Source organism: Cynocephalus volans, chromosome 11, assembly GCF_027409185.1.
Source record: "Cynocephalus volans isolate mCynVol1 chromosome 11, mCynVol1.pri, whole genome shotgun sequence".
Taxonomy (NCBI): Eukaryota; Metazoa; Chordata; class Mammalia; order Dermoptera; family Cynocephalidae; genus Cynocephalus; species Cynocephalus volans.
The window spans coordinates 108,692,140-108,705,011 of record NC_084470.1 but is presented as its reverse complement, the minus strand read 5'-3'; the positions used below and the strand labels follow the sequence as shown (position 1 = coordinate 108,705,011).

The 12,872-nt window shown below is 34.8% G+C and overlaps 1 protein-coding gene across 1 annotated transcript in view; it reads left to right on the top strand.

Moving 5' to 3' along the window:
• Nucleotides 1-12,872, top strand: part of SPATA17 (spermatogenesis associated 17) — a 245,377-nt gene that overhangs the window by 149,027 nt on the left and 83,478 nt on the right. The window contains exon 8 of the mRNA XM_063115289.1: nucleotides 4,915-5,063. Within this exon, the coding sequence (XP_062971359.1) occupies nucleotides 4,915-5,063 (149 nt within the window). The remainder of the gene's footprint in view (nucleotides 1-4,914; nucleotides 5,064-12,872) is intronic.

The following is a 12,872-nucleotide window of genomic DNA, read 5'->3' as shown; positions in this document are numbered from 1 at the left end:
ATTGTCTTTTCACTCTGTTGATTATTTTCTTTGCTGTACAGAAACTTTTTAGTTGGATATAATCCTATTTATTTATTTTTTCTTTTGTTACTTGTGCTTTTGGGGTCTTATTCTTAAGGTCATTGCCCAGTCCTACTTCCCGAAATGATTCCCCTATGTTTGCTTTTGGTAGTTTTGTACTTTTAGATATTATGCTTAAGTCTTTAATCCGTTTTGACTTGATTTTGGTATATGGCAAGAGATACAAGTCTAGTTTCATTCTTCTGCATATGGGTGTTGAACTTTCCCAGCACCGTTTATTGAAAAGGCAGTCTTTTCCCCAATGTGTATTCTTGCCTTTGCCAAAGATCAGTTCACTGTAAGTATGTGGGTTGATTTCTGGGTTGTCTATTCTGCTCCATCAGTCCAAATGTCTGTTTTTATGCCAGTATCATGCTGTTTGCATTACTATAGTTTTGTAGTATAATGTGAAGTCAGTTAGTGTTTTGCCTCTGGCTTTATTTGTTTATTTTTGCTCAGGATTGCTTTGTCTATTCAGGGTCTTGTTCCATATGAATGTTAGGATTTTTTTTTCCTATGTCTATAAAGTATGTAATTGGTTTTTTGATGGGGATTGCATTGAATCTGTAGATTGCTTTAGGTAGCATGGATATTTTCACAATGTTAATTCTTCTTATTGAAGAGCACGGAATGTCTTTGCACCATTTTGTGCCCTCTTTAATTTCTTCCAGCAGTGATTTGTAGTTCTTATTGTAGAGATCATTCACCTCCTTAGTTAAATTGATTCCTGGGTATTTTATTTTTTTGGTCACTATTGTAAATGGGCTTGCTTTCTTTATTTCTTTTTTTGCTAGTTCATTATTGTAGAGTAAAAATGTTGCTGATTATTTGGTGTAGATTTTGTATCCTGCAACGTTACTGAAATTGTTTATCAGTTCTAAGAGTCTTTTGGTAGAGTCTTAATGTTTTCCCCTATATAGGATCATGTCATCTGCAAATGAAGACAGTTTGACTTCATCTTTTCCAGTCTGGATGCCCTTTATTTCTTTTTCTTGCCTGATGTCTGTGGATGTTACTTCGAATACTATGTTAAAAAGGAGTAGTGACAGTGGACATCCTTCTCTTGTTCCTGTTCTTAAAGGGAAAGCTTTCAGCTTTTCCCCCTTCAGGATGATATTGGAGGTGGGTTTGTGAAATATGGGTTTTACTGAGTTGAGATACTTTCCTTTGATACTTAATTTGCTGAGGGCCTTTATCATGAAGGCATATTGAATTTTGTCAAATGCTTTTACTGTCTATTGACAAGATCACATAGTTTTTGTTCTTGATTTTGTTGATGTATCTCATTTACTCACTTGCATATGTTGAACTGTCCCTGGGATGAATCCCACTTGGTCATGGAGTATAATTTTTCTGATGCATTTCTGTATTCTGATTGCTATTGTTTTGTTGAGGATTTTTGTGTCTATGTTCCTCAGAAATATTGGCCTGTAGTTTGCTTTCTTTATTGTATCTTTGTCTGGTTTTGGTATCAGGGTGATGCTAGTCTCGTAGAATGATTTTGGGAGAGTGGTCTCTATTTTGATTTTTTGGAATGGTTTTCAGAGAATTGGTATTCATTCCTCATTAAAGGTTTGTTAGAATTCAACAGTGAAGCTATCTGGTCCTGGGCTTTACTCTGTTGGGAGACTGCTGATTATGGCTTCAATCTCATTGCTCGTTACTGGTCTGTTCAGGTTTTCTATTTATTCTTGCTTCAGTTTTGGTAGTTTGTGTGTTTCCAGAAATTTATACATTTCCTCCTGGTTTTCAAATTTGTTGGCATGTATTTGTTTATAATAGTCTCTGATGATTCTTTGTATTTCTGTGATATTAGTTGTAATGTCTTCTTTTTCATTTCTGATTTTTGTTATTTGGGATTTCTCCTCTTCTCTTCTCTTCTCTTCTCTCTCTCTTTTGTTCACCTAGCTAATGGTTTGTCAATTTTGTTGATCTCAAAAAAACCAACTTTCTGTTTTGTTGATCTTTTGTATCTTTTTGGGAGGGGGTCTCTATGTCATTTAATTCTGCTCTGATCTTGATAATTTCTTTCCTTCTACTAATTGGGGATTGGATTGTTCTTGTTTTTTTAGTTCTTTGAGGTGTAGCACTAGGTTGTTTATTTGAAATCTTTCTTTTCTTTTGCTGTAAGCATTTATTATAACAAACGTGCCTCTTAGTACTGCTTTTGCAGTATCCCACAAGTTTTAGTGTGATGTGTCCTTATTTTTATTAATTTCAAGAAATTTTCTGATAGCCTGTTTAATTCTTCTTGGACCCATCGGTCATTCAGGAGCCTGTTTAATTTCCATGTATGTATAGTTTTCTGTGTTTCACTTGTTATTGATTTCTAGAATCAATCTGTTGTGGTCTGAAAAGATACCTGAGTAATTTTTATGTTTTTTACATTTGCTGAGACTTGATTTGTGACCTAATGTGTGGTCTGTCCTGAAGAATGTTCTGTGTGCTGATGAGAAGAATGTATATTCTGTAGTTGTTTGATAAAATATTATATAAATATCTGCCAGATCCAGTTTGTCTGAGGTGTGCTTTAAATCTTCTCAACATTGAACAGATTGTCTATGATCAGAGAGAGGGATGTTCAGGTCCCCAACTATTATCGTATTGGGGTCTGTCTCTTTCTTTAGGTCTAATAGTATTTGCTTTATATATCTGGGTGCTCCAGTGTTGGGTGCATATATATTTATGACTATTATTTTGTCTTGCTGGATGGATCCCTTTATCATTATATAGTGGCCTTTGTCTCTTTTTATGGTTTTTGGTTTAAAGTCTATTTTATCTGATATAGGAATAGCTATTCCTGCTCATTTTTGGTTTGCATTTGCAAAGTATATCTTTTTCTATCTCTTCACTATAATCTGTATGTGTCTTTACAGATGAGGTGAGTCTCTTGAAGACAGCATATAGTTGGGTCTAGCTTTCTAATCCACTCAGTCAGTCTGTGACTTTTTAGTGGAGAGTTTAATCCATTTACATTTAGTGTTGTTATTGGAAGGTATTATCTCACTCCTGGCATTTTATCACTGTTTGCTTAGATGTTTTAAATATTTTTTTTTCTTTTTTCCCCTTTTATTATTCATCTTCAATGTTTGTTGGTTTTTGAGGTTTTAAGATATGGTTTCTTTTTCTCTCTCATTTCCGTTTTTGTTTTACCAGTAGGTTTTGTTCTTTCTTGTATATGTGTGGTAGCTATTATTGCTTTTTGGATTCCACATCCAGGAACCCCTTGAAAATTTCTTGTAGGGCTGATCGTATGGTGGTAATCTCTTGCAGTTTTTGTTTGTCTGGTAAATGCACTATTTTCCCCTTATTTCTAGAGGATAGTCATACTGGGGTTAGTATTCTTGGCTGGCAGTTTTTTTTCTTTTATTATTTTGAATATATCATCCTATTCTCTTCTGGCCCATACAGTTTCTATTGAGAAGTCTGCTGTTAGTCTGATGGGAGCTCCCTTATAGGTGATTTGATGCTTTTCTCTTGCTGATTTTAGGATTCTCTCTTTGTCTTTGAGCTTTGCCAGTTTGACTATAATTTGTTTTGGAGAGGATCTTTTTGTGTTGAATCTGTTTGGGGATCTTTGAGCTTCTTGGATCTGAAGGTCTGTGTCTCTCCCTATACCTGTGAAGTTTTCTTTTATTATGTCATTCAATGTGTTTTCAGAGTCTTTACTTTTCTCCTCCCCTTCTAGAACACCCATGATTCAAATGTTTGTGTGCTTAAGGTTGTCTGCTAGCTTTCTTAGATTTTCTTCATTTAAAAAAAATTTTTTTTTTACTTTTTTTTTTTGTCTGCCTGGGTTATTTTGATAAGACTGTGTCAGAAATTCTTTCTTCTGCTTGCTCTAATCTGATGCTTAAGCTCTAACCTGCTACTTAAACTCTTGGTTGTATTTTTTTATTTCATTGAATGAATCCTTCATTTCCAGGAGTTTTGCTACATTTTTTTAAAGGTATTAATCTCTGTAAATCTCCTTCTTCATACCTGAATATTTTTTCTCTTTTCATTATGTTGTCTAACTCAGTCTTCTCTTATCTCATTGTGTTTCCTTAAGATCATTGCTCAGAATTCCTTTTCAGTCATTTCAAGAGTTTCCTGCTCAATGGGGTCAGGTCCTTGAGAATTACTGTATTCTTTTGGTGATGCCGTATTTTCTTTTTCTTTTCTTTTTTTTTTTTTTGTATATCTATTATGTCTACCTTAATGTCTGGTCATCTGGTAGAGCAGTTGCTTCTATTACTCTTGAGTGGGCTTTGAGGAGAAAGACTTCCTCCTCTCTTTCCATACTTCTCTAGTGATTCTCCTCATGTCCATGAAGTTGCTTGTGGGTGGTCTGCCTGCACAGTGATCATGGCTGCTAGTGTGTGGTGAGCCATCTTTGCCACAGCAGAAGCTATAGCAGTGGTCATGGTGAACCATCTGTGCTAAGGCAGTGTGGGTCCTCCAGTTGTGATGGTGCTCCTGTCTTCTGTTCTAGTTGGGGTCAGACTGCCCATGGCTTTTCCACTTGAGCCTCTGGTCCCGATGATACTCATGTATTCTGTTCCAGTGGGGGAAGGCTGCTTGTGGCTGTTCCTCCTGGGACCCTATTGTGGTAGTGCTCCTGCCTTCTGTTGGGTGGGGGAGGGCTTCCCAGGGCTTTAATGTAATTAGCATTACTTGAGAGAACATATTTTGAAGATAAGTGATATTCTTTTGTCATATCATGTATTTTCTAGCTCTGAAAAGAACACATTGTATTTTAAAAACAATTTAGTAAATTTACTATACTTTGTAGATGTTTGATAGCTTCAGTCATCAATAATATGTCAAAAAAATCTTCTGTAATAAAATATGTACCTGATATTGTCTTGTCAGGGGCCCTTCCGAGATATCACTGAAGTATTAGAACAACGCTACAAGCCTTTGGAGCCAACACTGTGGGTGGCAGAAACAATCACCGAGTTAAAGTTGGCCAGAGGGGAGCTCAGAAGAAAGGAATGGGTGCAAAATGTAAATGACAATATGTGAGTTCTCACCTTAAGAAAATCACTGTACTGTGTTTGTTGCCCCTAGTTTTCTTCTATTTTCTATTTGCTAATATGGTAGAGAATCTTTTATTTTTTAGAAAAGGTAAAGATACCCTTGACCTTTCAAAAGCAATCATTTTTGTCATGCAAATATTTTAAATAAGGTCAATACTGATGGAAAAAATATATATACAACTGAAAGGGAAAAAAATAAAGATTGAGTGGCATTTTAAGGATTATAAATGACCACTGTCTAGGCATCTGTGAGGATAATTTCCTTAATTATCTAGAGAAAGCTTACATATTTATGATGCTGCTAAAATACGATCCAATAAAACAAAAACGCTTTTCTTAACGTGGACAAAATTTCATTTGGATACATTTATATAACATTGTAAATCAGGTGCAATGGAAGTGGTTAATTTCTTTATGACTAAGCAAGATGACTGAAAAAGACGAAGGACAATCTAATAGCGTATACAGTTTAATATTATTTTATTAGCATCAATGATTTGGGTCCCAATTCATACATCTTTCTCCAAGGCATCTCCTCTCTCTTAAGGCACTTTGTCATCAATAGAGTCACATATAATTTATAAATATACCATTTAAAATCTAGAATGGCTTTATTATTGTTATTTTCAATATCTTATAATGTCTCTTATAATTATCTTTGCAATGAATCTTATAAGAATTCTTTAGTATTACTTATATACTAAGTGATAATGACATCATTATATTATTTTAATAGAAATTACTATAATTATAATATAATGATTTTATTATATAAAATATTACTACAAATTATTATATAGTAGTACACTACAAGTTATAATATTGCAATTATTTATTTTTATTTACACATCATGGAATACGAACTAATTACATCTAATATATGTTATATAGTAATAATTAATATAGTAATATTACAAAAGACAATAAAAATGTGTTTTGTGATACAAAGAAACTAGAATTATCTCTTATCCATCAGAGTGTATTTTGGATCACTTCATTAGTCAGAAAAGATATATATATAATATACTTTTTTTGACCGGTAAGGGGATCACAACCCTCGGCACAGTATGGTCTGTACCACGCTCAGCCAGTGAGCACACCGGCCATCCCTATATAGGATCCGAACCCACGGCCCCGACGTTAACAGCACCGCACTCTCCCGAGTGAGCCATGGGGCCGGCCCCATAATATACTTTATTTTAATGATGCATTTCTGAGGAGACTCTTGAAAAATAAAAATTTTCACACAAACTCATATCAAAGATAAAATTGGCAAGCATCTCGAGCAATTTCTGTAATGTTTTTGATTTATAGCAGTTACTTGAAGTGAAATAATTAGCTACTGAGTTTTTAGCAGATTCTTTAATTGATTAAGTTAACCCATTATATGATGAATAAGAAAATAAAGAACTTTTTTTTTTTCAACTAGTTTTGGGTAGGTAGATTCATTTTACCACAAGGTTACTGAAGATTAATGCTACTCAGACTTAGTCAAGCAAAATATACAATTTAGTGATGAATATGTAAAGTTTTATCACTCAATTATTTTTCTATTTTCAACTGTGCAAAGGTTTATAAAATAACAAGATAAATTGCCCACAAAATGCAATGATTATTAATCTCATTGATATTTCTACAGAAATTATCGTATATCAAAAATATTGAGATATCCTTTCTTAGTATTTTCCTCGGTAAGCCTGGAAAATTCAGATATAAGTGTTATCCCCAAAGAAAAGTACTTTCCATAGGATATTTGCAAATATCTTCAGTGTCAAAGATGTTGCTGGTTACCCTTCAACCTGCAACTTTCAGAAATTGATAAATGCTTCTAGGATTATCAACCAATGAGAAACAAACCAAATTGAGAATGCTAAAGAAATTACTATAGATTCAAAGCTATCATATTTTTAGCAAACTAGGCTAAGTAGCAACTAGCCTAAGGATCATTGCACTATTAGGAGAATTTAAACACTGATATTTAATAGCTTCTTCTGGAACTGTTTTGGTTTTCGTGTACTGAATCACATATAATTTTGTCTTGTATGTCAAAAATGTTAGAAATTTAGGTTTTATATCTTTGCAGATAAAAGTGATAGAAATCGGGGGGGAAGTATGTTCTTATCATAGAGATTGCATGGGTCCTTTGCCACATTATCAATTTTACCTATAAGGAATTAAAGGCAGTGTTTGCCATCCAATGGCCTTAATTAGGAACCCTCTATCTAAACCTGGAAATGTAGAACCTTTTATTTCTAGTTTTAAGGGCTCAAATGTTAGCGTTATATCTCAGGGTTTGACATTTAGTCATTTTGTTTTTATATCATTATGAAAATTGCAATGTGTTATAGTATAAGTGTAGGCTTTGGAGCTAGATCTATTGTGAACCCAAATCTTGGCTCCATTTCACAACTGCAACATGATCATAGGTAAATGGTTTAGCCTCCCTGAGCCTCTATTTCCCTGCCTATAAGATGAAGGCAGAAATGTTACCTTAAAAGATTCTAATGGAGATTGAGTGAGACAATGAGTATAAAGTGCCAGGGACATAGTAGGGTCATAATAAAAGATAATTACTGTCATGCTTTGTATTTGCTACAAACATTATAACTCTGCATGTAGGACATCAAAGAGGCAGATTTTTTTTAAATGGGGAGCTCTTCATAGGCCACAGTGTCCTAAGCTCATAAAATGTTTCTCATTAGGTTTCTGAAAGACTGATTTCTATGTATTTGTTTACTAGGGCTGCCATAATCTTTTACTTTTTTTTTTTTTTTTTTTTTTTTTTTACTTTCTTCTTCTTTCTATATATAATCTCTGAGTGATTGCTTCTATTTAAGAAACTTCAACTACCACCTACCTCTGTACCAGTAATTTTCATTCTAAATCACCAAGATCTTGCTCCTATATTCCAGGTTTGTATTTTTAACTGCCATCTTTGTTTGCATCTCCACCAGATGTCCTGTACTCAGTATATAACACATTGGCCTGCTTCTTCTTGTCTTGAGTGTGAATTGCAGCACCAGCTATCTGCCCAAGCTGGAGCCTTGTGGTTACACTCTTTTCCTTCTCCAGCATCATCCAGTCCTATCAGTCCTCAAGTCCTGTTTATTCTCCTTTTTAAGTATCTCTCAAATTCAGCCTCTCTTCTCTTTTTTACGACTACTGTCTTAATTTAGACACTTATTTTTTTACTTCAGTTGCCATGAAATGCCTTCTATCTGGTCTACCCAGTCTTACTCCTATTCAGTGCATTTTACCACACCAACACTAAAGAAATTCAGTCATGCTCTTATTTAGCAAAATGCTTTTTGATGGCTTTTTATCACCTTCATGATGAATTTTAATTTTTTATTTCAAGACACAGATACTTCAAGCTTCTTTGTCTAGCTAATCTTCACCACATTTCACAAGGAACTCTGTTTTAGCTGTTTGCATTCCTTTATGTTCCATGTTCTCTCTGGTTTCCAAAAGGAATTTCTGACCTCTCCTGATTTACTCAATCTTCTGAATTCCACTTATAAAATGAAAAAGGATTTTTGTTTACTTTTTAAAAAAATCACAATGCATATTTATTGTAAAAACTTTAAACATTATTCAGTGATCTTCAGTTATGTTTTCCAGAGGCAACTACTGTCAACCATTTCTTGTGTATTTACCCAGGAATTTTTGTTTGCATTTACAATTATATATGTATTTATTGTTTCTTTATTTAAATATGGCAGAATGTTACACACACTCTACTTTGTCTTTATGGGAGATAGTGATCAGAGAGAATTTTAGGGTTTGGAATTTTAAAGAGAATAATTCCAGGAATATTTTCAGAGTGAAATGGGACCATGCAAATTGCCTAAATGAAATAGTGAAAGAAGTTATTAATAAGAGGTGGAAGAAATGAAAGGTTACAGTGCTACCAGAGGTAGCAAAGCTGATGTTTAATTCAGCCATCAAGACAGCAGAGAAGGAATGATACAGACAATTATAAGTCAGACAATATAGGCTACGATATGGACTTCACTAAAGTCTCAGGAGAGGTGTGATGGCCTATATGTTAACGGCTTATATTAATCGTAAACATCATGGCTTAATACAGGAGAATATCATTATGCAGACTACAATGTATCAAAAATGAGTGAATTTAGGGTATTGGAGTAGAAGTCAATGCCAGTCATTGTTCTGGTAGGCAGAATAATGACTCCCCAAAGAGTCCACTTGTCCTAATCCCAGGAACCTATGAGTATGTTACCTTATGTAATAAAAAGGGCTTTACAGGTGTGATTAAATTAAAGACTTTTAGAAAGGGAGATTATTCTGGATTACCTGGTTGGGACCAGTGTAATCACAAGGGTCCTTAGAGGTGGAAGAGGGAGGCAGAAAAAGATTTGACTCCGTGAAACGAGGTTGGAGTGATGCAGTGTGAGAAGGGCTCCACTTGCCCCTGCTAGCTTTGAGATGGAGATGAGGGCCACACCAAAGAATGTGGGCAGCCTTTTAGAAGCTGAAAAGGCAAGAAAACAGGTCCCCCTCCAGAGCCTCCAGAAGGAAGTCAGCCCTGCCAACACCTTTAGTCCAGTTAGACCCTTTGGACTTCTGACCTCCAGAAGTTTAAGTTAATAAATTTGTATTGTTTAAGCTCCCAAATTTGTAGCAATTTGTTATAGCAGCAAAAGAAACACATACAAGTGTTCTTCATAAAGATTTTCATATAAAGGAGCTGCTTGCTAAGTCAAACTTTGGTGTTTAGATTCATCGTAAGCCTGAACTAAACTTGAGGGAAATAGTTGGATCCCTAAGAATTCAAGATTCTTCTGTGGGTTTAGGGTGTGGACACTGAGGATTAAAAAAATATGACAATGACTTGAGTTTCCCTATCAATAGAAGTTTGTGATTAAATTATATTTTAGCTATAATACATTTTAAACTTACACAGACTTTTACTTAAGAAATACAGAAAGCTTAATAACTGTGTCTTCATCTTTTGGAAAAATAAAGGGGTTAATTTTCTGATAGTTACTCGGAGTAGGTGAAATGGGAAATATACTATAAACATTTAGTAGCAAAGCAGAACTAGTTACTCGATTTCTTGAGCTCCTCCACATGCTGGAACTAATAAAAAGCATTCCACAGCTGTGACTCTTATCTGCCTTTGTTTTCCTCAAATTTACAACCTAGCTTAGATAGGAGCCTTGGTAAATGCTGGATTACTCACTTTTAAACCTTTTAAATATTGTTTTTAATTAAATATTATTATTATTTTCTAGGTATTACTATAGAAAAAATGTGGGAAAGGGAGCCAAATCTAAATAACAGTTTTTTAAAAGGGCATTTTGAAAATGTGGTATGTATGGATGAGATCTAGTTACATTTATCCCTAAAAAATAGTGAAAAGGAAATTTGACACATCTTAGAACTTTTTTGACTTGTGTGATTTTTTTGAAATACCGTAGACCTTTTTACAATTTGCATATTTTATGAACTGTTATTGTATTATGATAAATAGGGATTATCATATATTTTCAGATAATGTTTTCTTAATAATTCAACTTTTATTTATAACTCTTCCATTTGTTTTAATTACTAGCACAGTGTGCAACATTTATTAATCAGCGGAGTCTTTTTAAGTTAAAATACTAAATTAGCTAACCCCATTAACACAGCATACTCCAAACAAGCAGTAATAGGAGAGGTAGTTACTGTGCAAATCGTATTATACATGCGGGTGCTCTAGGGCACAGTTAAGCATGATTACCCTCTTTTGATCCAGTATTCCTCTGCTTCTCCCAGCTAATTTCCAGTGGAAATTTACAAAGTGCTGCCTTCATTTTTCCAGCTTAATTTTTCTAATGAAGTTCTGGTACTCTATAACACTGGGGATATAGATAATAAGCTTGTGTATAATTAAGAAGTTCTAGAATTTGTCTACAAAAGAGCCTTTATTACTTTGGCTGTATAGTGAGAACTGTGCTGTTTCTTTGAAAAAAAAAATTGTTTCTTACATAAATCACCACAGAATACTAGAATTCTGTTTTTACTTACAAATAAGTCTAAAGAAGTTTAAGATGTATAACATCTACATAATTTGATACTTTGGAATACTTTTAGTGATGTTCCTGAGAATATTGTATATACTTTTATTGTATGCAGTCAGACATAAAAAGACGCTTTTAGTCTTTTTAGTTAGGTTTTGTCATATTTTAAGCACTTTTCCTCATACAATGCCTGACATATACCAAGAAAAGATTCATCAATGGACTTTTTGTTGATGGACTTTTCATCAAATTATGTGGCATATGGAATTTCTTTTGTGAAAGATAGTCATCTCTCTATCATACTTACGTGTATCCTTACATTGGTATGGCATTTATACATCCCAAGTTCCCCTATTTAAAATGTTTTTTCATTCCTTCATACATTCTTCTATAACTCTTAATGTGTTTCAATTTAGGGTTCAAAACTGGGTGGGGGAATCAGAAGAGACTTGAAGGCTGAAGAGAACTTAACAGACAGAGCAAAGAAAGTGGCACGGAGGAGATGGCGTGGACAGAGCCATCCCTGTGTTAATGATGCACAGCTCATAGGGGTTGCAGTTTGCTGTCTGAGAGATCTCATGAAGCCTAGCTTATAGTTTTGGTGCCTCATACAAAGCGGCATATGGAAAGTATAGGTTGGGCCAGAGTATAAAGGGTCATGTATACCATGATAAAGTATTTGGACTTTACCCTGCTGAGGCAGTTACAAAACCATCACAGTGTTTTAGGCACCGGAGTGAAAGGGTCAGATAGCATAGAGATATTACTCTACTAGCTATATAGATGGTTTAGAAATGGCAGCCACTGGAGAAAGAGACTAGTTAGGAAACTATTTCCATAGTCTAGTTCATAGAAAAAGAGGACTTGCAATAGAACTGAGACATTGGTAATGCAGGGAAAAGAAAGGTTGACAAACTGCATTGTAGGTAGAATCCTATAAAATTTAAGCCAGATTTAGGGGCCAACCCAATATGGCAAGATGATGTGGTCAAGGGCACAGATATATTTAGGATCACTATCTTAGAGCTTTCTTAGTTGCAAAGAACAAAGATCCATTCAAGTTCACTCAAGAAATGAAGGGTATGTGTCTGAGGGTGAGCTAAAAGTACAATGCCCTCCAAACTGAGAAGGTATCTTGAGACCAAAAAACAAAGCAGGCAATTCCATCCAGTGAAGCAAATAATTTTATTCAAGGTTAACTCATATTTAGGATGATAGATTGGGCAGGTGATGACCCAGAAGCATAGGCAAGGTTTCTTAGTGATGCCTCCTGTCCAAGCCCAAGCTTATATAGGCAGCTCACACAAAGCAATGGAAAAGAGCTACAAGGAAAGTTATTACTTTCCTTGTTATAACTCTAGGTGATGTTACTAACTCTAAATGTCTTATGACAATGGTTGACTGTGGTGGTCCTGTGATGCAGGTGGGCAGACCGGCTGTCACCACATATGTACTTAATCTTTAAGTTTCTTCAGTACAGTCAGCAAATTGTTTCTATTGTTTTAAGTACTTTGCTCTTAGTTACCATATCACTCTTGTGGGCAAGGTTCACACAAAGGGCATAGCAAGTGGTAAGAGCTCAAGATGGAGTCAGATGTGCTCACAGGTCTCACAGCATGTTTAAAAGATACATTGAGGAATCTTATAGAGACAATGAGGAACCAAAGAAAAATTGGACTAAGGCGCAGGGACATGATTTTCTTCCTTTTGTAGCATCTCTGCTTTTCTCTGCATTTTTGCTTCTTACCTCTTTCTACTGACTAGC